This window comes from Haliotis rubra, unplaced genomic scaffold (genome assembly GCF_003918875.1).
Source record: "Haliotis rubra isolate DU_JTF1 unplaced genomic scaffold, ASM391887v1 Scf503, whole genome shotgun sequence".
In the NCBI taxonomy this organism is placed as follows: Eukaryota; Metazoa; Mollusca; class Gastropoda; order Lepetellida; family Haliotidae; genus Haliotis; species Haliotis rubra.
The window spans coordinates 55,777-81,012 of record NW_025767195.1 but is presented as its reverse complement, the minus strand read 5'-3'; the positions used below and the strand labels follow the sequence as shown (position 1 = coordinate 81,012).

General features: G+C 38.6%; 1 protein-coding gene across 5 annotated transcripts in view; it reads left to right on the top strand.

Annotated features, from left to right (window-relative positions):
- Positions 1 to 23,861, top strand: part of LOC124291952 — a 213,417-nt gene extending 189,556 nt beyond the window's left edge. For all 5 annotated transcript variants that reach the window (XM_046729034.1, XM_046729037.1, XM_046729038.1 and 2 more), the window contains 3 exons: positions 12,213 to 12,323; positions 19,180 to 19,346; positions 21,291 to 23,861. In XM_046729034.1, the coding sequence (XP_046584990.1) occupies positions 12,213 to 12,323; positions 19,180 to 19,346; positions 21,291 to 21,977 (965 nt within the window). In that variant the 3' untranslated portion in view covers positions 21,978 to 23,861. The remainder of the gene's footprint in view (positions 1 to 12,212; positions 12,324 to 19,179; positions 19,347 to 21,290) is intronic.
- Positions 23,862 to 25,236: the final 1,375 nt, after the last annotated feature.

Genomic DNA, 25,236 nt, shown 5'->3' with positions numbered 1-25,236 from the left:
AAATGTGAACCTTTTTTAAAATGGAAATTTAGGTTATCCAACATTTTTTGTTTCCAATTGTAGCATCATGCATCGTAATAAAAAGTAAGTACATGATTGCTGTATTTTAAAAGTTAACTTTCATTCAAACTCATTTGTCTTTTTTCAGTCTGTGCTTTATGTAAGTACTAAGTGAAGTTGATGAGTTTTACGTTTCCTTGGGAGCCGTAACATAGGATGCCTTTGCAGCATTGTGGGTTGCGTTATTTGTTTCTGATAGTTTCAAGGAGCGAAGGAATGAAAAAGGGTAACAAACTTATTCAATCATCGATGAAACATAAACTTTTTCCATTACAGTCAAATGACAATTATCTAGCAATTTCCTGCTGGTGTTTTCGGTAATATACACCAGGCAATAAGGACTGTCATGTAAATTTTGCAGTCGTAGTGGGTACTTGTGAAAATTACTTACAGATTGGTCTAGTAGCCGGGACTTATAGGATCAGAGCACCTAATGCCACAAGTTCAGTGATAATACATGACAAATCTTTTGGATAACAACTTCTTGATTTATTTTTCACAACGTTTCTTGGCTAGTTCTTGCCCCTTCTTCATCCACCTGAAGAAGGGGCAAGAACTAGCCCAGAAACGTTGTGAAAAATAATTCAAGAAGTTGTTATCCATCAGATTTGTCATGTATTACTACACCAACTTCTAAATGCCTTTGAAGAATTTCAACTTCAGTGATAGATGACATGATTTCCATGTAGCTATGTTTTGAATACCAACCTGTTACAGTGGTTTAATGAGGGACGTTTGGTGGATGTATGTCAAAACCTTTACGACTTGCTTATGAAACTGATAAACATGTATTTACTGATGACAAGTGTGGCAGATGTAAATATTCCATAGATATTCTAAGGTATTTAAACACATATTTTTGAATATATTTAGTTTATTATTTTGCTGGATGAAGCTGAGTTTTAACCTTAGCTAAACAGTTTTTTGTGTGCACCTATGCTTGTTTAGTAGAAAGTTTTTTAAGTTTTATGTAAATATGATCATAACTGATATATCCTTTGACAGAGAGCAGCTATGTTGACTTATAGTTGTCTCCACTCGAGCTCAAGTCAAGTTCAATATTAGCTGATTTTAAACTAAACAACACAAAATTGACCCACTAATTTATATCCCTCCTTCCATTATGTTTGTCTGGGAAAATTATCATTAAAACAAAGCATGATCTTAAATCAGCTCTGTGATCGTTTAGGAAACCTCTATCAGTGCTACGAAAACGAGACATGTATATATAGATATATCTGGCTTTGATGAAAACAAAACCGATAAATGATTACTTAGATGTCTAGACGAGGCCATTTACAGGACACAAGCAAGACGCAGAAGATAACCGTATTTACGATGATGTTTGCTGTTTTGGGTGTCATTGTACTCTCTCTGATTACCTGGCGTGATATTGTATCCCCTGCTGTGGCCGACCATGTGTCATTCTATGTAGGTGAAACCGAGCTCTAATTAGATAATGAGATAAATTATCTTGTCAGCTGATTGAACAGCTACATCCAACTGATAACCAGAATTTGGTGACAATTAAACTCAAAGTGTGTCACTTGATTTCATTATCACAAGTGGTTTTTGTGCCAATGGAAGGTTAGTGAGAATTTTATCCCATGAGTATTTTGTGTCTACAATTCTAAGTTGCATACAATTGCAGATATGCTCTAAAACATTGGAAATTAGTAAAAAGATGCCGTATTTTTGTAAGAAAATTCATTATATCTATTAAATGTTGATGTTGAAGTACTATTTTAAAAGTTATACGATTAAGAAGAATTTAGATGTGATAAAATTAGAACTGATGTGATATGGCCTTTCTCTTTTTTCATTTCTGACCAATAATTGAATTTTTGTGTGATAAGTCATTTGCAGCTGTAGTTAAAATTATAGCTGCGGATGGTGTGGTGTGGTAGCCCAGTGGTTACAGCATTTGCTTGTCACACCGAAGATCCGGGTTTAATTCCCCACATGGGTACAATGTGTGAAGCCCATTTCTGGTGTCCCCTGCCGTGATGTTGCTGGAATATTAACTACAAGCGGCGTAAAACTAAACTAAACTCACTCACTACAGGTGAGGATAACAGTTTTACCGATGACATTGATTAATGAACCTATGCTGCCACTGCTGTGCCACAGTGGGGGTTGTGGGTTAGCCGAGTGGTTAAAGCGTTGGCTCGTCACACCGAAGACCCGGGTTCGAATCCCCACATGGGTACAATGTGTGAAGCCCATTTCTGGTGTCCCCTGCCGTGATGTTGCTGGAATATTGCTAAAAGCGGCGTAAAACCAAACTCAGTCAGTCAGTCTGTGCCACAGTGAAGGTGATTGTTTGATTCTTAGTTTCTTTTAAACTTTGTGCAGGGAAATCTAAAAACAAACACATCATCCATGACACATATCCCCAAATCTGTGCGAGATGCTCCTGTCACAGAAATGAAAAGACTAATAACCAAAGATGTTTAAGATTTAACTTTTGCATGAAAATCTTTTTTTATTTTTATTGCTTGGTAAACAAATTCTTTGGTCTAGAATTTTATGTTGATGGTCTAAACAAATAAATGGCTTTCAACTTTCAGGTTAACAATACTGCTATTGAATGAAAAACCGATAAGTTTTAAAATGCCATGATCCTCAAATATATTAGTAGGTTATTTTGTAAGAATAACAGATCTTATATCCATAATTCACCTCGTCTCATGAACAGCAGTGATTAAATATTGTTTTTCTTCATTTTCTTTTGATGCAAAACCAATACAGCCCAAAACTATCACTTTTCCGTCTTCTCATATCACTTTAGTACCGTAATCTCCCACCAAAATAATATATGGCTAATAATAGAGAAATAGGACACATTGTGATACATAGGTAGAAGTGCTGGGTGAAAATAAATTTGATTTAGCCATTTCTATTTAAATCAAAGACTTTAAGCATCTTATCAGATGGTTTAATAGCTGAATCAAAAGCTTTGGCAGAAGATTGGGTTTGGATTTATTACGAATGTTACGATCACCTGAGCACTGAGATCGTTTTGTACCATGGCACCATGGTCATCTATCAGCTGTTTGTTTTCCCTAAGTTTGTAGATGAATTTAGGTTTGTTTAACAATAATTGTTGAATAAATTGTACTTTAACACAACTTACGACATGAAATAAAGTTAATTTGTTTTTGCATTGTTAATATAACTACTATTGAAAAAACAATTTTCTCTTACTTAGAAAATTTACGATAATTGCAGTAACACAGATAAGGCCGTATTCTGTGATCATATCTCTAAAGTGATCATAAGTCCTCTCTTGAGCATAGTCTTACAACAGTAGTAATGTTATGATCACTTTGTGGAACAGATCATAGTACATCAGGGATTTACCTGGAGTCCTGTATTTGAGTGTCCCCGGGACTCATGCTTATAATTTTCAGGGGTCCTGGGCCCCGTTTCACAAAGCTCTCGTAAGCCTAAGATCTCGTAACTTTTCTCGTAGCATTCGTACCTCCTATGTTACAGTATAGGAGGTACAAATGCTACGAGAAAAGTTACGCTATCTTAGGCTTACGAGAGCTTTGTGAAACGGGCCCCTGGACAACAAAATGGGGGTCCCAGACACTTAAATATTATATTAATATTGGTATTGTATTGTGTATCAGGATCAACACTTTAATTGTTACAGTAATTAAATTGCAAATGATACCATAACCCAGCTAGTAGCAAACTCAGCGATAACTTATTGTTACTTAATTGGAATTTTTACAAAAATATTTGGACTTTTTTGCATCCCTGTGGATGCCCTAATAAATTTCATTACGTCCATTGTCAATTTCTATGCGTATAGGACGCAGGAATTCGCGTCCTGTAAATCCCTGGTATATATTTGTGAAAATAGAACAATTGTTATCTGTACGTTATTAGAGTGGGAGTCAATGACCATATTATCAAATACACTGGCAATTAATTTGTCTCTAAAGTACAAAAGGCTGTTACCAACAATGTAATCTGTCTGAAACAGAAGAAAAAGACGTGGGAGATAATTATAGGCCAACTTTCCCAGCAAGACATTCTTCAAATTGAAATAGAAACCCTTCACGTGTTACCGATATAAGTACAAGAGTTTAATTGCCCACAATTCATCACAGGAACTAACACGTTTAAGTACTTCGGATATGGTTTGTCTCCCGAGACTAGACATCAATACAGAGTTTAGCATTAGAACAGATAACGTTTCAGTTGACATTGTCTCCTAGCGGTGTTTAGCATTACAGTATTTAGTTCTAGCTGCAGTTTTTCTATTATTTATTTCAAGGAGGAATAGAACACACATGTATACTCCTCAAAATTTTCATAAGAATAAGGGGGCGGTGGGGGCTAGCCTAGTGGTTAAAGTGTCCACTCGTCATGCTGAAGACCCAGGTTCGATTCCCCACATGGGTACAATGTGTGAAGCCCATTTCTGGTGTCCCCCTGCTGTGATCTTGCTGGAATATTGCTAAAAGCGGCGTTAAACCATACTCACTCACTCAAGGATATGCCTGTTGTGTAGATTGATGCTCATGATGTTGATCACTGAATTGTCTGGTTCAGGCTTGATTATTAACAGACCGTCACCATAGAGCTGTAATAATGCTGAGTGCGGCATAAACTACAAACTAACAAACATAAGGATACACAGTTATTTCATACTATTGTGAATCCAAGAAGGATCTGATATCGCAACTACGTGTATCCACTGTAACTTGTTATGATGCGGAATGTGTGCCAGTCCCATGGTAGAACGACACCCGTGAAGATCCGGGTTAGAATTGATCTGCAGTAACCCATGCTTGTCGTAAGAGGCGACTAACGGGATCAGGTGGTCAGACTCGCTGACTTGCTTGACACATGTCATCATATCCCAATTGCGTAGATCGATGCCCATGCTGTTGATCACTGGATTGTCTGGTCCAGATTTGATTATTTACAGACCGCTGCCATATAGCTGGAATATTGCTGAGTGCGGCGTATAACTAAACTCACTCACTCATAGGTACAGATAAGCTGGGTATCTGCGTAAACACCGCAAATGTTTTTGTGAAAATTCAATTCTTTTTAAATCTTGTACTAAATACTAATATACAGCTCCATCTTTGGTAGGATCATTTTTATCCTTGAGTGATATACAAAAATGAATCTGGAAATAGGTCAAGTGTGTGTTTGAATATGACATCTCCAAACAATCAGTGACCTTCTGTACCCATCTGAACACTTGTGTCCTTAATAAACATTGAGTAGCATATTCGATAACAACCACTACTGTACAGAATGTCACGTTAATTAAGTACTGATTGTTTTTGTCTGACATATTTGATTAATGGTTGTAATGCTGTTCATATCCCTATTGTTTGGAACAATATACAAAAATTCTTGGGATAAATCAACAAAGGAATTAACATACATTCATGGAAATCTTTAGAGTGGAATAGAAACACAAGTGCTGGATATAATGTAATCAGATACAGCATCTAAGATGAAACACATGCTTCATTTATAGTGAGTTGTTTCACCGGATTACATGAAGCAGTGTTGAGTATGCACAAAGTGCGACGTATATTACCACTGACAACTATCCTGGTGAGCTCGTGAGGTCACAGTAGGGGTTGTGCATGTGCCGGCCTGGTGAATGATATTCGGGGAATGATAGGCCTAGGCTGGTCTGTTATGACTGGAGATTCTACGCCAGAGGGAGTGAGGGGGCTGGCAGTCGGGAAGCCAACTGAACTTTACACCTATGTAGATCTATCTGCCTGTACTATTACTGGTTGGGAGATGGGAGAAGAAGCATGTGGCTGTGCTGGCGACCGAGATAGGAGCTTCATCCAACATGGATCAGACTGGCTTGTGGAGGGTCGTGGATGGGAGAATTACATGCTAAGATAATGGTTGACACTATGGACGTCTGGAGTAGATAGTGTACTGATAGTCGAGACCCACATGTCAGACGACAGCGACAGTTGGCAGTGGCAGACGGCACATACTGGCATGGATGATGAATGACTGTGAAATGTGTGTCTGTCCAATTCGAGGAGGATGCAGTGAAAATCATCTCCGCTGAGGGATTTTGAGGATATGTCTAGAACCCTGTTAACATTTTGCAAAATTAATTAGTGACTCAGAACATAGTTTGTTGAGACGGTGTCGTGAAGTAGTTGTTTGATCAGATTTGCTGATAGATACAAGGGACTGATTTGGAAGGAGTCATTATATGCTGTGCTTCTGTGTTGGACAAGCTGGTTTGTTGTTTATGAATGCAGACGAATCCCAAGACATTTTGCTGACAAACCTAGACCAGTTTGTCTGTTTCATGGATGACTTGTTAATTAGTGTGTCTGGCTCTAATGTTTCTCAGACAAATAGATGGCCAGATGGATAAATTTGACAAATAGTTCTGGTTCTCTAATGTGTGTCTGGCTTGTCTGGTGGTGAAAAATTGAGCAGAATTCGTAAGGTTCCCTTTCACATGATACAGATTTATTCATAGTTGTTTGGTTTTATGTGGAACTGTGATTGAAGACTTTGCACCAGTGCGATCAGGTCAGTCTCGGTTGTTAATGTGGTGAATAAGTCAGCTTTGACAATTTCCAGGATATGTGAGTGGCTCAATGTGGAGACTTCGAGCATTATACTGGCCATTTGAAGGATGTGAAAATGTCTCAAGTCTGTTTTCAGCTGCTAATGTTTACAATTTTAAGGTGAATTTAATTGAATCTAACAGCAAGAAAAAGGCATTACTAATTCTGGTTGAGTTGTTAAGCTGTGTGTTGAAACAATTTCTTTTCGTTTTCAAGAGGAGTATATTGAGTTATCACAAGCTGCAATTTTCATGTATCATTGTCTGACTGTTTACTAAGACATTTGTCTTGGTATCCTCTGGACAACTTTACTGTATTGTGTAGTTGAATTTGTTTTGGAATGAACAGTGTTGGAATGTGAATATCCATGCTTGCCTCTACACTGTCTGTCCTATATTCCCACCAATGGGACTTTTATCAAGGTAAGAAAACCTGGAATTGTTTTTTGTCGAATTTAAAGTACCTTGTATATTGAGACAGAATGACCCCTATATCAGTTCTGCATGTCTGGGAAATGGTACAGCTTGGATTTTTTCTTAATGGTACGTTTTCTCCCCCCCAATTGTGTACATGGATGCTCATGATGTTGATCATTGAATTGTCCTATCCAGACGCGATTATTAACAGACCGCTGCCATACAGCTGTGATATTGGTGACTGCGGCATTAAACAACAGAGAACGAAACAAAAACATTTTGAAAATATATTTAAAATATTTCCTTGTTGTTTATAGTGTTCTTCAACTTCATTTGATCAGTATATGAGCATACATTGTCCTATGAGGGATAGTGGTGTTCACAATGGTTAATAAATTTTGTATCTTTTCTGTCATACATGTTTAAGCGGAGGTGAAAGCAGCATCTAAATAACAAATTCATATCATCAAGGCTGACAGCTTGAAGTAGGTAGTTGACGAAAAATGTAAAGAATCGGCTTCACACCAGGATGTTTAGACGGGTATCGTATATTAATTATGTTTTAGCACATGTAATTTGGGGATCATTGTTACAAACTCAGGAACCCTTTCAAGGCAACTGAAGGCTATTTCCTGCATCAGAGACGTCCCAACCTCTTTGATTGTAAGCAGTTAACACATGTCACTGACTGAAAATTGTCTTTCTTTTGTCAATATGATATTTGATATTAATGTTGCTGTGTATTTATGTTTTCAGAGCTTAAGTAAACACAAGTGGTGTGTCTTGGTATTTGACATATTTTCTCAAATCTAAATATCTGTCACATGAACGGAGTAGTGTTACAAGTTCTCATTGTTTGTGTGACAAGCATCAGGTTTTGAGAAAGACCCTTAAACCTCCTACTCACTGGTAAATATATCCACATACTCTAAACCTGTGAAATTAATTTGCTAAAAATTTAATGCTTATATGAAAGTTAAACCTCGTCTGGCTTTCTCTGTGGAGTGATACATTCTTGTTTGCAAATATGATGGTTTTATGAAAAATGTTATAATCCAAACAATTGATGCAACGAGAATATGTTTATGACCAGATTTTACTGCTCATAACAGTTTATTATGTTTTGCAAATATATCCTTCTGCCCCCAGATTTTAATTCCATACTTTGTTTTTGAAAGAGGCTGACAGTCCTGACTCGGTGCAGGGCTTGGTGTTGTACACATGGGGCCGTGGAGGACGACACTCAGAAGTGTTCTGATTAGTTCACTCATGTACTGTGGGTGATAAGATCTGTGCGTAACATTAGATAACCTTGCTGGAATCTCTACATTTTAGGGGCGGTGGGGTAGCCTAATGGGTAAAGTGTTCGCTAGTCATGCCGAAGACCCGGGTTCAATTCCCCTCGTTGGGTACAATGTGTGAAGCCCATATCTGCTGTCCCACGTAACATTAGATAACCTTGCTGGAATCTCTACATTTTAGGAGCGATGGGGTAGCCTAATGGTTAAAGCATTCGCTAGTCATGCTGAAGACCCGGGTTCAATTCCCCTCGTGGGTACAATGTGTGAAGCCCATTTCTGGTGTCCCCCCGCCTTGATATTGCTGGAATATTTCTTAAAGCGGTGTAAAACCATATACTCACTCTCTCACTCTACATTTTAGCTCCGAGCAGATTAATATCTGGTCTCAAAATGAAAATACTTTAAAGAAAAACCATTGTTGAATTATCTTAATAAGATATGATCAACATGGTGAACCACAGTCATTTTTTTGTAGCTGCTGTAATCTAGACTTGCCAGATAGTATTGGGCTGTATTGGATATATTTGTTTGGGGATTTACATGACAGACTAGTATAATAGTAACAAAGCAATCTGTTAGTTTCTCTTAATTCTGAGCAGACAAGAGTAGGATAGTGCTCAGCCCTCTGATACGTATTGTCAGGTGTGACAAGTTGACATGGGCGGGAGTCGGTGGGGTAGCTTAGTGGTTAAGGCGTTGGCTCATCATGTCGAAGACCCGGGTTCGATTCCCCACATGGGCACATCGTGTAAAGCCCGTTTCTGCTGTCCCCCTGCTGTGACATTGCTGGAATATTGCTAAAAGTGGCGCAAAACTATACTCACTCGCTGACATGGGCGGTAAAGTATATGAATGCTAGGTGATGGTTGGTCTGAGATTGATTGCATGTCATCCAACACCTTGGCATGTTGCTCATATTATCAACCACCGGTCTGCCTTTATTTTCTGTCTGAGTCGTATGATCATATCGTCACGTATACAGGTTTTAGTAGTTGATAATGTTCTAATGCAGTGATGTGTTTGAGGGCCATAGCTGTCAAGTGATGATAGGCTCACCTTTGATTCAACAAGTCCATAACTGGTGTCCGAGTGGTATGATCTTGCATATTGTCACACATACTGGTTGTATGTATTTTAGTGGTTGATGACATTCTGGTGCAGAGTTTCGTCCCTTAACTTTCAACTGATGTAAAACATGTTTGATTCAACAAGCAAAAATCCATAACTGGTGTCCTTTACCTTGATATTGTTAGAATTTTGCTAGAGTGGTCTAAAACCAAACTCACTAACACACTAGGAAACAATTTGATGTTTCTGCATAATGTGATTGCTGAAGTTATATTGACTTTCAAATTTGAGGGGGGTAGTTGGGCAGCCAAGTGGTTAAAGTGTTTGCTAGTCAAGTTAAAAACCTGGGTTCGATTCCCCACATTGGCACATCCCCTGCCGTGATGTTGATGGAATATTTCTAAAAGCGGCGCAAAAAAAAAAACTCACTCACTCACATCAGATTTAAGGCCATCTTTGTAAAAATCCCACCTATCTACTTGCTCGTGAGGTCTTTGGTGTCCGTGCTACCTGTAACACAAGTATCTGTTTGTTTGATGGTATCAGTGCACAACATGCTGCACATTGTACATACCAGTTTTTGGTGGTAACTGAAATTTAACAAAAATCGGTTTGTGTGTACCAATGCTCTTATCTAATCTCAGTGTTATTTCTGACCTTTTGAGAGTGATGGAAAAAAAATCCTTTGTTGTGTTGGACCTGAATTTATAGAGCTGTCATGGCTTGTTACTCACACTGAATGTTATACAATCTGCCATTTGTCAAATGATGAAATGTTGTGTGTTTGTGACAATCATGATGGCACGACTGTTGTATAGTCAAACCTTGCTTTTGTGGACACTTGTGTTCTGTCAAATATATTTCGGATGGAAGAATTTTGGGATATTCAAATCACTTTCACCAATTTCTGACCAATGACTGAATGTTTGTGTGATTAGTCATTTGCAGCTATAGTTAAAATTACAGATGTGGACACAGCACGATAGCTAGACTAAGGCTTAGTCTCTGAATATATATAATTTTGATAGTAACAAACAAGCCCATTTATATTGAAAAGGAGCCCTAGGGAGACCAGAGCCTGAACCTGAGGAAATCTAGACTTGCTTTATTTAGGGCTTTAGCACTGCAGAGAGGGCTTGGCAGTGGGGAAATTAATGTGGTTCAGGGACTGTGAGACAGACTACACAATAGCCAGTAGTAGTGGTTGAAGCATTTGCTCATCACGCCAAAGGCCCGGTTGATTCCCCACTGTGTGAAGCCCATTTCTGGTGTCTTCCACCGTGATAATGCTGGAATATTGCTGAAAGCTCACTCACTCACTGTCAAAGTTGATAACAGACACAAGTCCAGATGTATCATGGATGTTATGTATGACAGAATTGAAATTTTCAATTTGCATGATCCCCTCCTTTCTGATGTTTGCCATGCTATCTGATGAATTGCAAAACAAAGATCTTCTGGCATTGTTGTTGTTGTCCGATAAGTGGGACACAAAACCGGGTATTTTCCACTGTTGGTAACTAAAATTCCATTTTGGATGTTGAAACAGTTTTTCCAGCTTGATGAAGCATTTCATGTGCTCGATGTTTTGAATTTTGTATGAATTTTTCCAATTGCAAGGGGTGGTGAGGTAGCCCAGTGCTTACAGCATTTATTCGTCACGCCAAAGACCCAGGTTTGATTCCCCACATGGGTACAATGTGTGAAGCCCATTTTTGGTGTCCCCCGCCGTAATATTCCTGGAATATTGCTATAAGCGGCGTATAACTAAACTCACTCCATGTGCAAGGTTTTCTGGATATCGAGGGTCCAGATAAGCATGGTCCACTATATATTACAGTGTTGGCAGTTGCAGTCAGCATTATCAGGCTATTAAGTTTCGATTTAACTATTGAAATACTTTTGCTAAAACCCTTTTCAACTAGTCAGTAATATCCTAGTTCACCAGAAGTACATGACATCATTCGAAAGAAAGGTTTTGTGCAAGATGAAATCTCTTATTGTTTGTTTTTTTCTTCTTTAATGAAGAATTGAAACAAATGGATATTTTTGTTTATCTTTTCAAACACCATGTTTCTTCGTCAAACAGAGTAGATATTTTCCTGCGGATATGAATCTTTCAATCAAGAAGATAAGACAGCCTATTTAGCTTTACATTGACAAGGAAGTTAGATATGAAGCTTAGTAGTGATGAATGACACTTCTCAGGAACCGTTTCCAGGTCCAAGGGAGATAAGTCTGTTTCCACTTGTATCGTTACTGTTTGTTGAAGATCCTGCCCGTTATGTCATGAAGTCAAATGCCTCTTTAGAAAATGGTTGTTTTGACCCTAATTGATAGCGCATGTTGTTTTTGTTTTAGGTTATCTGGGTCAAATTGGTTTTGTCAACAGAAATTAATCATTGTCAGATAAGCGAGTTGCTTGAGCATTTTTATTCTGTTAGGTTAAAGAAAGCAGATGCTGCTCCTCTGGAAAAACAAGTTTATTTTATTCAAGGAATTCAACAACACAAATAATAGCATGTATTATATCACATTTGGTCTGGGGGAAAATGGACACATGGAGGAACTGGAATAGGTAGCTAAGCAGCGTGTGCTGTTTGGTAAGAGATGAAAAAATTTGTTTGGTGGTCAGATTTGGCAAGTCTGCTTTTGCCACACATCCAAAATTTTGCTTCTTTTTGCTGACATAGACTTGCCCAGATTCCCCACAGATATACATAATCTTTTTCTTTCACATTCTCTCGCTCACATTGTTTTCACATTTGTTTCAGATTGTGCTCATCGCTGTGACTCAAGCACGTGCTTGTCTTCAGCCAATTTGTGTGACGGAAAAACAGATTGCATCGACAAATCAGATGAGAGTGATAGATGCCCTTCTCCAAGTACGTACATCACAATATATGTTTTGTTAAGAACATAATAGTTGTGAACAATTACAGGCTGTTTTGTTATATCATAGTTGCGAACAATTACAGACTGTTTTGTTGTATCATAGTTGCGAACAATTACAGACTGTTTTGTTATATCATAGTTGCAAACAATTACAGACTGTTTTGTTGTACAGACTTTTTGTTATATCATAGTTAATCATAGTTGCAAACAATTACAGACTGTTTTGTTATATCATAGTTGCAAACAATTACAGACTGTTTTGTTATATCATAGTTGCGAACAATTACAGACTGTTTTGTTATATCATAGTTGCGAACAATTACAGACTGTTTTGTTATATCATAGTTGCGAACAATTACAGACTGTTTTGTTATATCATAGTTGCAAACAATTACAGACTGTTTTGTTATATCATAGTTGCGAACAATTACAGACTGTTTTGTTGTATCATAGTTGCGAACAATTACAGACTGTTTTGTTATATCATAGTTGCGAACAATTACAGACTGTTTTGTTGTATCATAGTTGCGAACAATTACAGACTGTTTTGTTATATCATAGTTGCGAACAATTACAGACTGTTTTATCATAGTTGCGAACAATTACAGACTGTTTTGTTGTATCATAGTTATGAACAATTACAGGCTGTTTTGTTATATCATAGTTGCGAACAATTACAGACTGTTTTGTTATATCATAGTTGCAAACAATTACAGACTGTTTTGTTGTATCATAGTTGCAAACAATTACAGACTGTTTTGTTATATCATAGTTGCAAACAATTACAGACTGTTTTGTTGTATCATAGTTGCAAACAATTACAGACTATTTTGTTGTATCATAGTTGCGAACAATTACTCACTGCCTCACTCACTCACTCTCACTGTCTCAGTGACTGTCATTCACTCTCTCATTGTGTCTCACTGACTCGATCACTCACTCACTGTCAGTCACTCGTTGTTTCACTCACTGCCTCACTCACTCACTGTTTCAGTGACTGTTACTCACTCTCACTCTGTCACTCACTGCTATCTGTCAGGTGACAGTCATTCCATGATATCATCTTACATCCCAGACAGTATTACTTATTCAGAACCATGGAGGAATGGTTTCAATGTCTCTAATCAATAATCGTCATACAATTATGACTGCATAGCTGATCAAAAGAATCAGCACATGGATTACTCATTTGGCTCTACCAATACGGGAAATATAGTCCACGCCCATGGTGGATATTCATTAACAAGAATCATGTAATGATTTATGCAAAACAAGCAGAGTTAAAGAGGTGTCAGGGATTCTGTGTATTGCGCATCAGTCACAAGCTGGGTCAGCATGACCCATAACAATATGCTCAGATTGGTTTGTGGAATGTGTGAAGGTGAACTACACAAAATTTCATTTAGAAGTGGTCAAATGTAACATATGTTATGTTTGGGATTTACTAGGGTCCATGCAGGTATCAAGGCACTGTAAGTCCCCATGGTCCTTAGTAAGGTGATCTACCTTCAGTTGTTGGCGATCTATAGCCCGAGTTTTATATTGTATTGTCTTCTTGGATTTAAATGTTTTAGTTTTACATGCTAGTTTTAAATTAAGAGCTGAGATACTCTAGTATTTTTACTGTCCTTCGATGGCAGGTTTCTACATTCTAGATTTTTTTATTTTAAAATTGACATAAATGAAATTGTTCTTGTCGTGATATGGCTGAAATAGTGCTGATGTGACGCTAAATTTTAACTCACTCACTCACTATGTTTGGGATTACACTTTCTTTGTAAAGTACAGATTCTAGTACTTTTGTTGGGTTGAGTCCCATCCGGGATTCGAACCCACACCCTCAGAGTCAGGCACCTAATCGCCAGCACACAAAGTCAGACGCCTAACCCGCTCAGCAAACGCAGCTTCCACAAAAATGGAAGTCGGACAACTGGTAGTCCTGGACCGAATGGACTCAACCCAACAAAAGTACTAGAATCTGTACTTTACAAAGACAGTGTAATCCCAAATATAACATGTGTTACATGTGTGAAGATGATAGAAATGAAATTTGGTGTGAGTGAACACCCACTTCTAAGAATGATTCCGCAATATCATTGAATGATACAGAAAGGGTTTAGACTTTCCACTCATGTGGGAATTGAACCCAGACATTAGGTGTGATGATTTAAGGCTTGAACCACTAGGCTGCCCCACTGCCCTTGGTATGAATGAAAAATGTGTTCCTGTTCTAAGTATTCATTATCCGTGATCATCTGGTTACCCTGACAACATAAATTGATATGTGTGTAGTAAACAGAGAAGGGTAACATCATGGTGTTTGTCTGTTGTGAAGATCCGGATTTGAATTGGTCTTCAGTAACCCATGCTTGTCGTAAGAGGCGGCGAACATGATCGGGTGGTCAGGCTTGCTGACTTGGTTGACACATGTCATCGGATCACAATTGCGTAGATCGATGCTCATGCTGTTGCTCACTGGATTGTCTGGTCAAGACTTGATTGTATACAGATCGCCGCCATATAGCTGGAATATTGCTGAGTGCATCGTTTAACAATAAACAAACAAATGTATCGTGATCGATATCTTGAGGATTTGTGGGAATTTTGTGAAGTTTCTTGTGTCATTTCAATGTGTCACCTGACTGAGGGTAAGACCCAGGAACTGGCTTCATTGCCTGGTCAAGATTACGGTGTTTGTAGTGTGGTACAGTTGGAATATTGCAGACTATCATAAGACAACGGGGGCGGTGGGGTAGCCTAGTGGTTAAAGCGTTGGCTCGTCACGCCGAAGACCCGGGTTCGAATCCCCACATGGGTACAATGTGTGAAGCCCATTTTGGTGTCCCCCGCTGTGATGTTGCTAGAATATTGCTAAAAGCGGCGTAAAACCAAACTCAGTCAGTCAGTCATAAGACAACAGTCAGTTCACTGCAGTGTAAGAGACAACATTTGATAAACATGATGTGACTCGTCAGCATGTTAACAAACTGTATGTTTATCAATTAATATTTCCTTTGAAATTATTGTCCCAAAATATTTAATCAAGATATTCAAACCAAGATATTCAAACATGCTCTTCCTGAATTTGTAATTGTAACATACAATACACAAAGAGGGTGTGATATGGATAAGAGGATTAAACACCAGAATTAGGGGCGGTGGGGTAGCTTAAAGGTGAAAGTGTCCGCTCGTCATGCTGACGACCCAGGTTCGATACCCCACATAGGTCCAATGTGTGAAGGCCATTTCTGGTGTCCCCCAGCCGTGATATTGCTGGAATATTGCTAAAAGAGGCGTAAAACCAAACTCACTCACTTACCATAATTTTGTGGAACATATAGGTTATAAATATTAAAATACCGAAATGAACCGAAGTTAAGTGCCTAAGCTGTTATCAGAAAACTATGAATCATAGATAAAAAAAAGTTATTCAGAATGTTTGATCAATAAAGACACATTTAGATAAAACAAACAAAAGCAAGACAACAACAACATAAGATAGCATGAAATACATATTTAAAAAATGAATTGTGTCAGACAATTGTACATAACATTAGAATGAATGGTTTTCTTTGCAGTTGAAACCACTATTACATACTATGGCTGCCTCAACAATATGTAAAATGTGTAACAGTAATGTCCCAGAGGATGAATTACATTTTCTTTTTGTCTGTGATGCATATGTAAGGTTATGTAGTATATATTTACCAAATTTTGATCAATGTCCAACTATCATTAAGTTTAAAAAATTAATGCTATGTAATAATACCAGTATTCTTCTTAAAACTCTGCAGTTTCTTAAGCATGCCCTCGTGATCAGATCGAATGTGTGTAAATAATGTGTAACCTTGTATATTGCCTTGTCTAAAATGATATTTTGTATCCTATGATTGTACATGGGCCGATGGCCTACTTACAGAAATAAATTCATTCATGCTATGGCTGCACAGTCACCATTGAATTGACAAACATTATGAAGTAAATAAATTTACCGTGATTAGATTCACAGACCACACCACACCTTACATCTTCCAAGTATATCAGAACATATTCTCTAAATGTCTCATCAATATTAAAGGAAAAACCCAAAACTCTGCCTCTTGTGTGCACAACCTGTCCACCAGAGCCATCCCCACCCACTCCCCTCATACACCCCTAAGAACAGACTCCCAGATACATCCTCTGACAACCACCCATAAAACCACAACCACACCCCAACCCCAACAGCAACCATCTCCAAAATCCTCAACCGCCGTAACCACAACCCCCAACAACCACCACAACCCCCAACCCCCAACAACCACCACAACCCTGTCCTCCACCTCCATCCCCACTCCAAACCACCACCCTCCACCACCCTCAAACAACCATCTCCCAACTATTATACCAACCACCACATCCTCAACACCCACCCCAATGCAAACAGAAGACGCTTTGTAATATGTAAAAAAGGGGTATGTTGCGAATTGATATTTAATTCAAAACAGCAAGCCACCTGTCGATGACGACAGGGCTGTAAGGTCGCAATGACCTGGCAACTCGCCAGGCAGTAAGACCTATGGTACAGCCTCAGACAGGGTTTTCAGCCCGAGTCAGCTGAGGGCTGTGTATTGCATGTCATTTACTTGTGTATCGTGCATACTTTCAACTGTCGTGGCCGTGTTATCACTTCGTGTGGTAACAGATTCACGGGAGGAGAGCCTGGAGCCACATCCGCGGTGGGGATGTATGGACCAGGATGTGAGTACAGATCATCAGGGAGTGCGAGGACGGCACACCATTGATTGCTAGCTGCGCAAATTTTCTCATACATTAAGAGGAGCTAGTGGTGATATTTTTTTCCTAATCAGAAATATTTTGAAGTTTTTATCTAAGTTGAATTTAACATTTGAAAATATTGAAAAAAAAACATTCATGTTAATATATGGATCTGTTTGAAATTAATGTCTGTATGAAGGGTTTCATATCTTAGTGTGAATGTTATGATTCAAATACTACGGAATGTAGCAAAGGACCCTAACACAACTTCAGTTAATTATTCATATATACATTATTAATGGAAAGACATTTGTTTTCTTGGAGTTATTTATCCTTTTCAGAAGCTTGCTACATATTTAGCAATCGTGTTAAATTGATTTTCTCCTTAAAATCACTAAATGCTTAGAATAATTAACAAAAAGTAATTGTTGAATATGAAAGGCGTGGTAGACCTTATTATGTGCAAATATGTGTGTTTGTGTGTTTGACTTACTTGTACTTCTAAGTGTCCTCATAATTTATATGACATCTTTTTGTTTCCAAAAAGGGTATATAATTTAAAAGTAGTTATTATTTTGAAATTTGGTCTGTGAAGCTTTTCAGAAGTTTGACCTGTCAAACTTTCTTTTCTTGTCTGTGAGTAGAATACAATGACATAATTATAGAGTTACAAGATTATGCATCTGCTGTGCCTTTATCATGTTTATGACATAGAATGCATGGGTTGATACGAGGTATTCTGCATGGTCTGGTGATTGTTTAGACCTGGCTATGAGCTGTGTGTCAGATGTTGTAGCTGTGTAGTAATACAAGGTATAGGATTACTCTTCATCGCCCTCTGCTTATCATCTGCTTGAGACAACGACAGGCATTTTGAATAATAATCATTTCAATTATGATTATGTGACTAGAGCTTATTCTACAATGCATTTGGAAATTTCCCATTCCTGATTGGATAATCAGAGGTACCGAATGAGAATTACTACCTCTGATGAGGGTGGTGGGTTAGCCTAGTGGTTATAGTGTTCGCTTGTCACACTGAAGACCGGGGTTTGATTCCCCACATGGGTACAACATTTCTGGTGTCCCCTGCCATGATATTGGTGGAATACTGCTAAAAGCGGCATAAAACTAAACTCACTCACTACTACCGCTGATGTAAGGCTATGTCACTGAGGGTTGAACATTGAGCAAAGTTCTGGTTCTGCTACAGTATTGGAAGTGTGTGTGGCAATAGATGATGGATGGAAAACACAATATAAAATCGACAGAGTGCATTTCAAGTTTGTGTGACAAAAGTGAGCTTACGGTGTAGAACTAAGCCCAGCAGGCTTTGCTCATGTTTCTTTCGGGGTGTGCTCTTCATGCCGGCTTACAGAGTATCAGCATTACACACTCTCAGTGTTGTTCATATATGCGAGTAAATAATAATGATGTAAGCAGACAAACACAGTTTGAGCATAGGCAGTGCCATACTTTGTTTGAAGGCTATTATCTTTGTTTCCGTTATCCACATCCACAGCTTGCCCCAAACAGTCCATGTTGCTCTACTCATATCCTTGCTAACACCAAACAGTGTTTTATCTAGTCATGTAAACTGTAGATTCATGACAGCAAAATCATGATATTTCATAACCAGCTGATGTTGCATCACGTGACCAGAAAATGGCGATTCTTCTCCAGATTATCATCAACCATATACATGTCTACTCATGTGACTATGTGAAGAACATTTCTGGTGTCCCCTGCCGTGATGTTGCTGGAATTTTGCTAAAAGCAGCGTAAAACCAAACTCGCTCACTCACTCACTGTTTCTAGACTATAGGCATGTATGGTTTATATGTTTTCTGTTCACTGGGGCCGTGGGGTAGCCTTGTGATTAAAGCATTTGCTCCTCGCCACACTGGACGGGTACAATGTGAGAAGCCCATTTCAGGTGTTATTGCTGACATATTGCTAAAAGCGATGTAAAACAGAACTCTCTCATTCTTTTCACAATGTGAAATGAGTGTATATTGCTATATGTATGTTGTCAGCATCATCAGCTGTTTTCCTATCATCCTATCATCATTCTTTTCTCTCTTCCAGAGAGTGATAGCATCACCTACATCTTGATATTCGGCTTTGTAATCCTGATCACATTGCTCGGCGTTGTGGTGTGTTTGGTGCGACACAACAACTGTAGAATCATGTCGCGAGTGAGACGCCACGACACAAGGGAAGGACAGCTTCGGCCTCCGTCACAAAACTCAGATGTAAGTTGAACCTTGTATATTTCTGTTACAGCCTTCTTGTACGTGGCTTAAGTTGAAAAATCACAAAAATAGTCCTTTTCAAGGACAACTGATTTCTGAAGTCAGCCCAGTGCTGACTGATGATGAATCTGTTACTTGTGCCTCACATGCGGGTTTCTGTTAGAATAAGACCCATGAAGATCCAGGTTAGAATTGATCTTCAATAACCCATGCTTTTCATAAGAAACTAACGGGATCCGGTGGTCACTTTCGCTGACTTGTTTGACACATGTCAATTGCTCATGATGTTGAACACTGGATTGTCTGGTCCAGACTCGATTATTAACAGACCGCTGCCATATAGCTGGAATATTGCTGAGTGTGGCGTAAAACTAAACTTGATCACTCACTCACTCACTGTTAGAATGGGTCCTCACCAGCACGTTTGACTCTCCGACTTGCGGCTTGTCATTGTTTCCCAGTTGCATGGATCTCATACCATGACACAATTGAATGAAATACTTCATAACTCAGGCGTAAAACTAAACTCATTCGCCCTATTTAAGTTACATTTATGTGTAGTTACTATAGTTATGTGGGGGCGGTGGGGTAGCCTAGTGGTTAAAGCGTTGGCTCGTCACGCCGAAGACCCGGGTTCGAATCCCCACTTGGGTACAATGTGTGAAGCCCATTTCTGGTGTCCCCAGCCGTGATGTTGCTGGAATATTGCTAAAAGCGGCGTAAAACCAAACTCAGTCAGTCAGTATAGTTATGTGTAGTTACTATAGTTATGTGTAGTTACTATAGTTATGTGTAGTTACTATAGTTACGTGTAGTTACTGTAGTTACTATAGTGTAGTTACTATAGTTATGTGTAGTTACTATAGTTATGTGTAGTTACTACAGTTATGTGTAGTTACTATAGTTATGTGTAGTTACTATAGTTATGTGTAGTTACTATAGTTATGTGTGTAGTAGTTACTTATGTGTAGTTACTATAGTTATGTGTAGTTACTTATGTGTATAGTTATGTGTAGTTACTACAGTTATGTGTAGTTACTACAGTTATGTGTAGTTACTATAGTTAGTTTACTATAGTTATTACTATGTTACTATAGTTATGTTACTATAGTTATGTGTAGTTACTATAGTTATGTGTAGTTACTATAGTTATGTGTAGTTACTACAGTTATGTGTAGTTACTATAGTTATGTGTAGTTACTACAGTTATGTGTAGTTACTACAGTTATGTGTAGTTACTATAGTTATGTGTAGTTACTATAGTTATGTGTAGTTACTATAGTTAATACTTTACTACAGCTTTTCCTTCATGCCACCAGAGATTCAGAATTGGGTGTTCTTTAACCTTCTTTTGTATAAGTGGAATAGGGCGGTGGGGTAGCCTAGTGGTTAAAGCATTCGCTTGTCACGCTGAAGACATGGGTTTGATTCCCCACATGGGTACAATGTGTGAAGCCCATTTCTGTTGTCCCTCGCCATGATATTGCTGGAATATTGCTAAAAGTGGCGTAAAACCAAACTCCGTCAGTTAACTGAAGCATTGCAATATGCTATGCTTATTATACTTCTTGAATCTGGCTCCAGTTCGCCCCCTTGATGGGCCTACATTAGTCAGCACCATCCCTCTTTTCGCTGGTTCACGAGATAATGGTAAACATTTGAGACCTGCACCTCTTTATCATTCCTCACCAAGTGGTTAAAGCATCCACTTGTCACACCAAAGACCCGGGTTCAATTCCCACATGGGTACAATGTGTGAAGCCCATTTCTGGTGTACCCTGCTGTGATATTGCTGGAATATTGCCAAAGCGGCATATAACTTTGCTCACTCACTCACTCACTCATGAAAATGACACTATGTGATATAACTGGAATACTGTTCAAAACGTTGTTAAACCCATCACTGAATTGTTTACAGCCATTAAATGCCCGTTTCTGTTTCAGGTGTTGGTGTCGAGTCCAACACAGGAACACATGGAACAGCAAGTGTCTTTGTTACAGGATAGATATACACAGATAAAGTCAATGCAACGCGACAGTGACCTTGGATACCCGCCCCACGTTCCGCGCTCCAAAGATGGGGAGGAGGGGTATAGAGAAAGTCAAAAAGATATCTTAAATCATCGCCAGAATGCTGCGGCCAACTTAGAGTGTTTTCGGCCTCCGCCCAATAGGACTGTGCATGATACCGAGAGCCCACCACCTTACTCGGAGTCACCGAACAGGTCGTTTGACTCTTATACAAAGACACAACCTTCTGTTCAGGACTACAATGGTTGTCCTGTTGTGATACGTTGCTATAGTATGTCGGGCTCAGCCAATGGGGAAAGTCATCCGGATTTTTATTCAAATTCCCATTCTCGGACTTATTCCTCTTCCTCTGTGGGGCATGGTGTCAGAAGTGTGCTCTCAGACCGACCACCGGGGTATGAGAACTTTAGCTCGAACTCGGTGCCCACAGCGCCATCTGTAATGACGAGTGGGCACAGGCATTGCAATTCCGCCCCTGGAGGTGAAGGTCAGGGGTCAAGGTCAAGCTCGGCACGGAGCAGCCCCCCGGACTACCACAATGCTTTCAATGTGACTAGTGCTAATATGTATAGGCCGTCAACGGACAAAGCTAATGTATGATAAAACACTGATATATGGGCTAAACTGTGAAAGATGATCCTGTCGAGGCGGACAGACGGACAAACGGACATGTTAATATGAAGGTGAGGTGGCTCCCTCTGGTGACCGTTTTCAGAGTGTGTGAGGTCATGTGACCTAGGGTTGCAGCCAGGGAATACTGGTTTAACTTTGGTGCTAGTCACAACAACACAGGTTCCGCCGTGCCTATGTTGTCTGCTCCTTAAGTCCAACAACTTTGCATAGGAGGTTGTTAAAGCTCCATACATCCTTCCTGCCCTGCTGCGAGCCAGCTCCAGGAGATATTGTGATATATTACCCAGAGGAGTAACATGCACGATTTCATCTCAACAACTTTCTGAAGCTGATCACCAGTCAGTGGATAGACCTGTTTTCAGTGAATTATTTACAGAGGCTTAGTATTTATCGTTTGTAGGTTCTTTCATATTCGTCAACCTGGATCTTTTGTTACAGAAGCCTGAGACAAGATATCACCAATCAACTGTTCCATGAATAGGAGTCGAGCTAACAACTGACTATTGTTAGTGATGAGAAGTGCTTGAAACTGGCCAGAGAACATGGATTTATTTTGATATTTTATGAATGCTTCCTTCAGTTTGAGAACTACTCTGCCGTGAATTTCAGGATACCAAAGAGGGGAAGTTTTAGGTACCAAGTCTAATAGGCGTGCCATGATGAAATTATGATCATGACAGACACCGATGCAATAAGGAATATTTTCTGACTACCAGATACACAAATTAGTGTATAGTATCAACGTCAAAATTAATTGTTGGGTGTTTCACTTATTCAATGAAATGTTAATTTGAAATTATTTTTTATTTGTTGATTTGTTGAATGGGGTTTTGTTGAAGAATTTAGATATTTCTTATGAAGATGGTTTTAAGTTATGAGAAGGAATTGAAATAGGTGTTAGTCATGCTTGGCTGTAGACTTGCGGCATGCAGTCGATGTTACAAGAACGCTCCACCACAAGACGTTCTATACTGGTGTACTTGAACAATGTATGATTGACATTATGTTTTGAGTTGTAAGCACGTTGAACCAGTATTTCTCAAGTGTGTTCAACATTGGTTTGTGGCTAAGCCGATTGGGATCGTGACTGAGAATGAGATGAAACAACACAAATGATGGAAACACAAGGATGGACACATGAGAGAGCAGGGCATGCTGTGAGCATGCCTGGTGTGGCCCGACATGGAGAGACGTGTCGTGACATGACAATGGAACATGAAGCTACAACACTAGTTGAATGGATTCTGTGGCAGTGCTTTTGCTTACGACACTACAAAAATGATAAAAACATTTGATTGTGAAATCATACGGAAAACTTGTTGAATGGATGATTGTGATTGTGACACATGAAAGCGAATGAGGTGAATGAAATCGACTGTGACAGATGATTATGATTGTGAAGTGTGATAGCGATTTTGATGTGTGAAAGTGATTTTGATGTGTGAAAACGATAGCATGGTTATGGTGAGAAACCAATTGACACTATCAGTGTGAGGAACGACAGGATGACTCCATTTGTGATGCACACTGTCGGTTAATACATAATGTGCTTAAAAATATCAGAGTGGCTTTTATGCAAGTATTGAGAATTCTTGAATAGATATTTATGAAGTTTGTATGTTCAGAGTTGGAAATAATATAATTTTTTTATTATTTTCCATGTAACTCATTCCAATTTATATCATATCTTTAAAAGATATGTGTGCTTTCATTCAAATAAATAAAACGGAGATATATTACAGCATAGCTACAAAAAAAGAAATATCTGGTGTTTGAGAATTGCAATGTGAAGGAATTGACATGGACCTTACCAAAACACTTGGTAATTAATAAACATTTGGTAATTAATAATCATTTTGTAATTATTGAAAAGAAGCCGTAGTACAGACTTGAAAAAGTTATGTATAAAAGTTACTTTCCTTGAAGCCAAGAATATTGGTCAGATTGTATTAAGTATAACAACAAATACCTTGACAACTAAAACACCAGTGCTTAGTGTCCTAAATAAATCCTTATATTTTTGTAGCCATAATCAAAGTATGTTTTCACCTTACAATCTTTATGAGAAAACCCACCAAACGAACCAAAACCGAATTATGAGTTAAAATGAATGTCCCAGTGATGGAGCATAAACAAAAATAGTATCCTCAGGATGAGGCGGAATGGTTACTGCATGGATGATCCAGGAATCCAAGAGGGTGTAGTTTGTTCTGCAGAGTTGCTTCCCTTGACTGCATGGTGGATCTGATAATCATTGTCATGATACTTCGAGTTTGTCTCCCTTCTTCCATGTAACTGGCATCCTGCGATGGAATTGATAACACTGTTTGAAGTTTTGATCATCAACATGATAATTTTCTATTTTCTATTTTCTTTACTTATCTGGTAACTTTTCATCCCGGTATCACTGAAGTGCAGCAAAGGTTTCAAAATTTGAAGCTCCTCACAGTGCAGCCTGTGTACAATCACTGCCACCAATCACATCAGTAATAGGTGGTCTGTATACAGTGCAGTGTTTAGAGTTGACTCCTGCAGCAGATGTTTCAGTGCCAAATATTCCCCCTACTATTTAACAGGTTTATTTAATTTCATTTTCGCTATCATGTTACCAGTAATGTGCATTAATGGGAAGTTAGGTGTTGTTCCACAGCAATCTCGAACCACTCTTTTCATAAAGACCTACATAATTTCATCTGCGATAGTAATTTGTCAAGGGTTTTTAAATTCACGAAGATGACATTCCAACAAGCAAAAACAAAAAAAGAATGTTTGAAGGAAATATTTTGAGATTCTTGTAATGGATGGTTCGCACTGCAGTAGTATTAGGTGTGAAACAAAAATGTTCACTGCAGTAAAACTTGTTTAATGTTTTCGTATGAACTTTACTTTTAAGGCCTAATGGTTAGCAAAAGTCAACAGACTTATAAGATATCCTGCGTCAAAAGAAGATTAAGTAATATGACAATTTTCAAAAATAATCGACACCTTTAGATACTAAAGTGTATTCTTAACACTATAAATGTCAGGTTACTGTGTAACAGTACCTTGAAATGGTTCCAAGAGCTGATAATGTTTCTAGAGAAGTGGTACTAAAAGTTGCCGATAAAGTATTACTTACAAAGTATGAATGTATAGTGATAATATAGGGGAAGCCATTTGCGAGATTTTATGTATATTTTCCATTAATTCTACATACAGATTAATGACGACATGTTAATGCGAGATG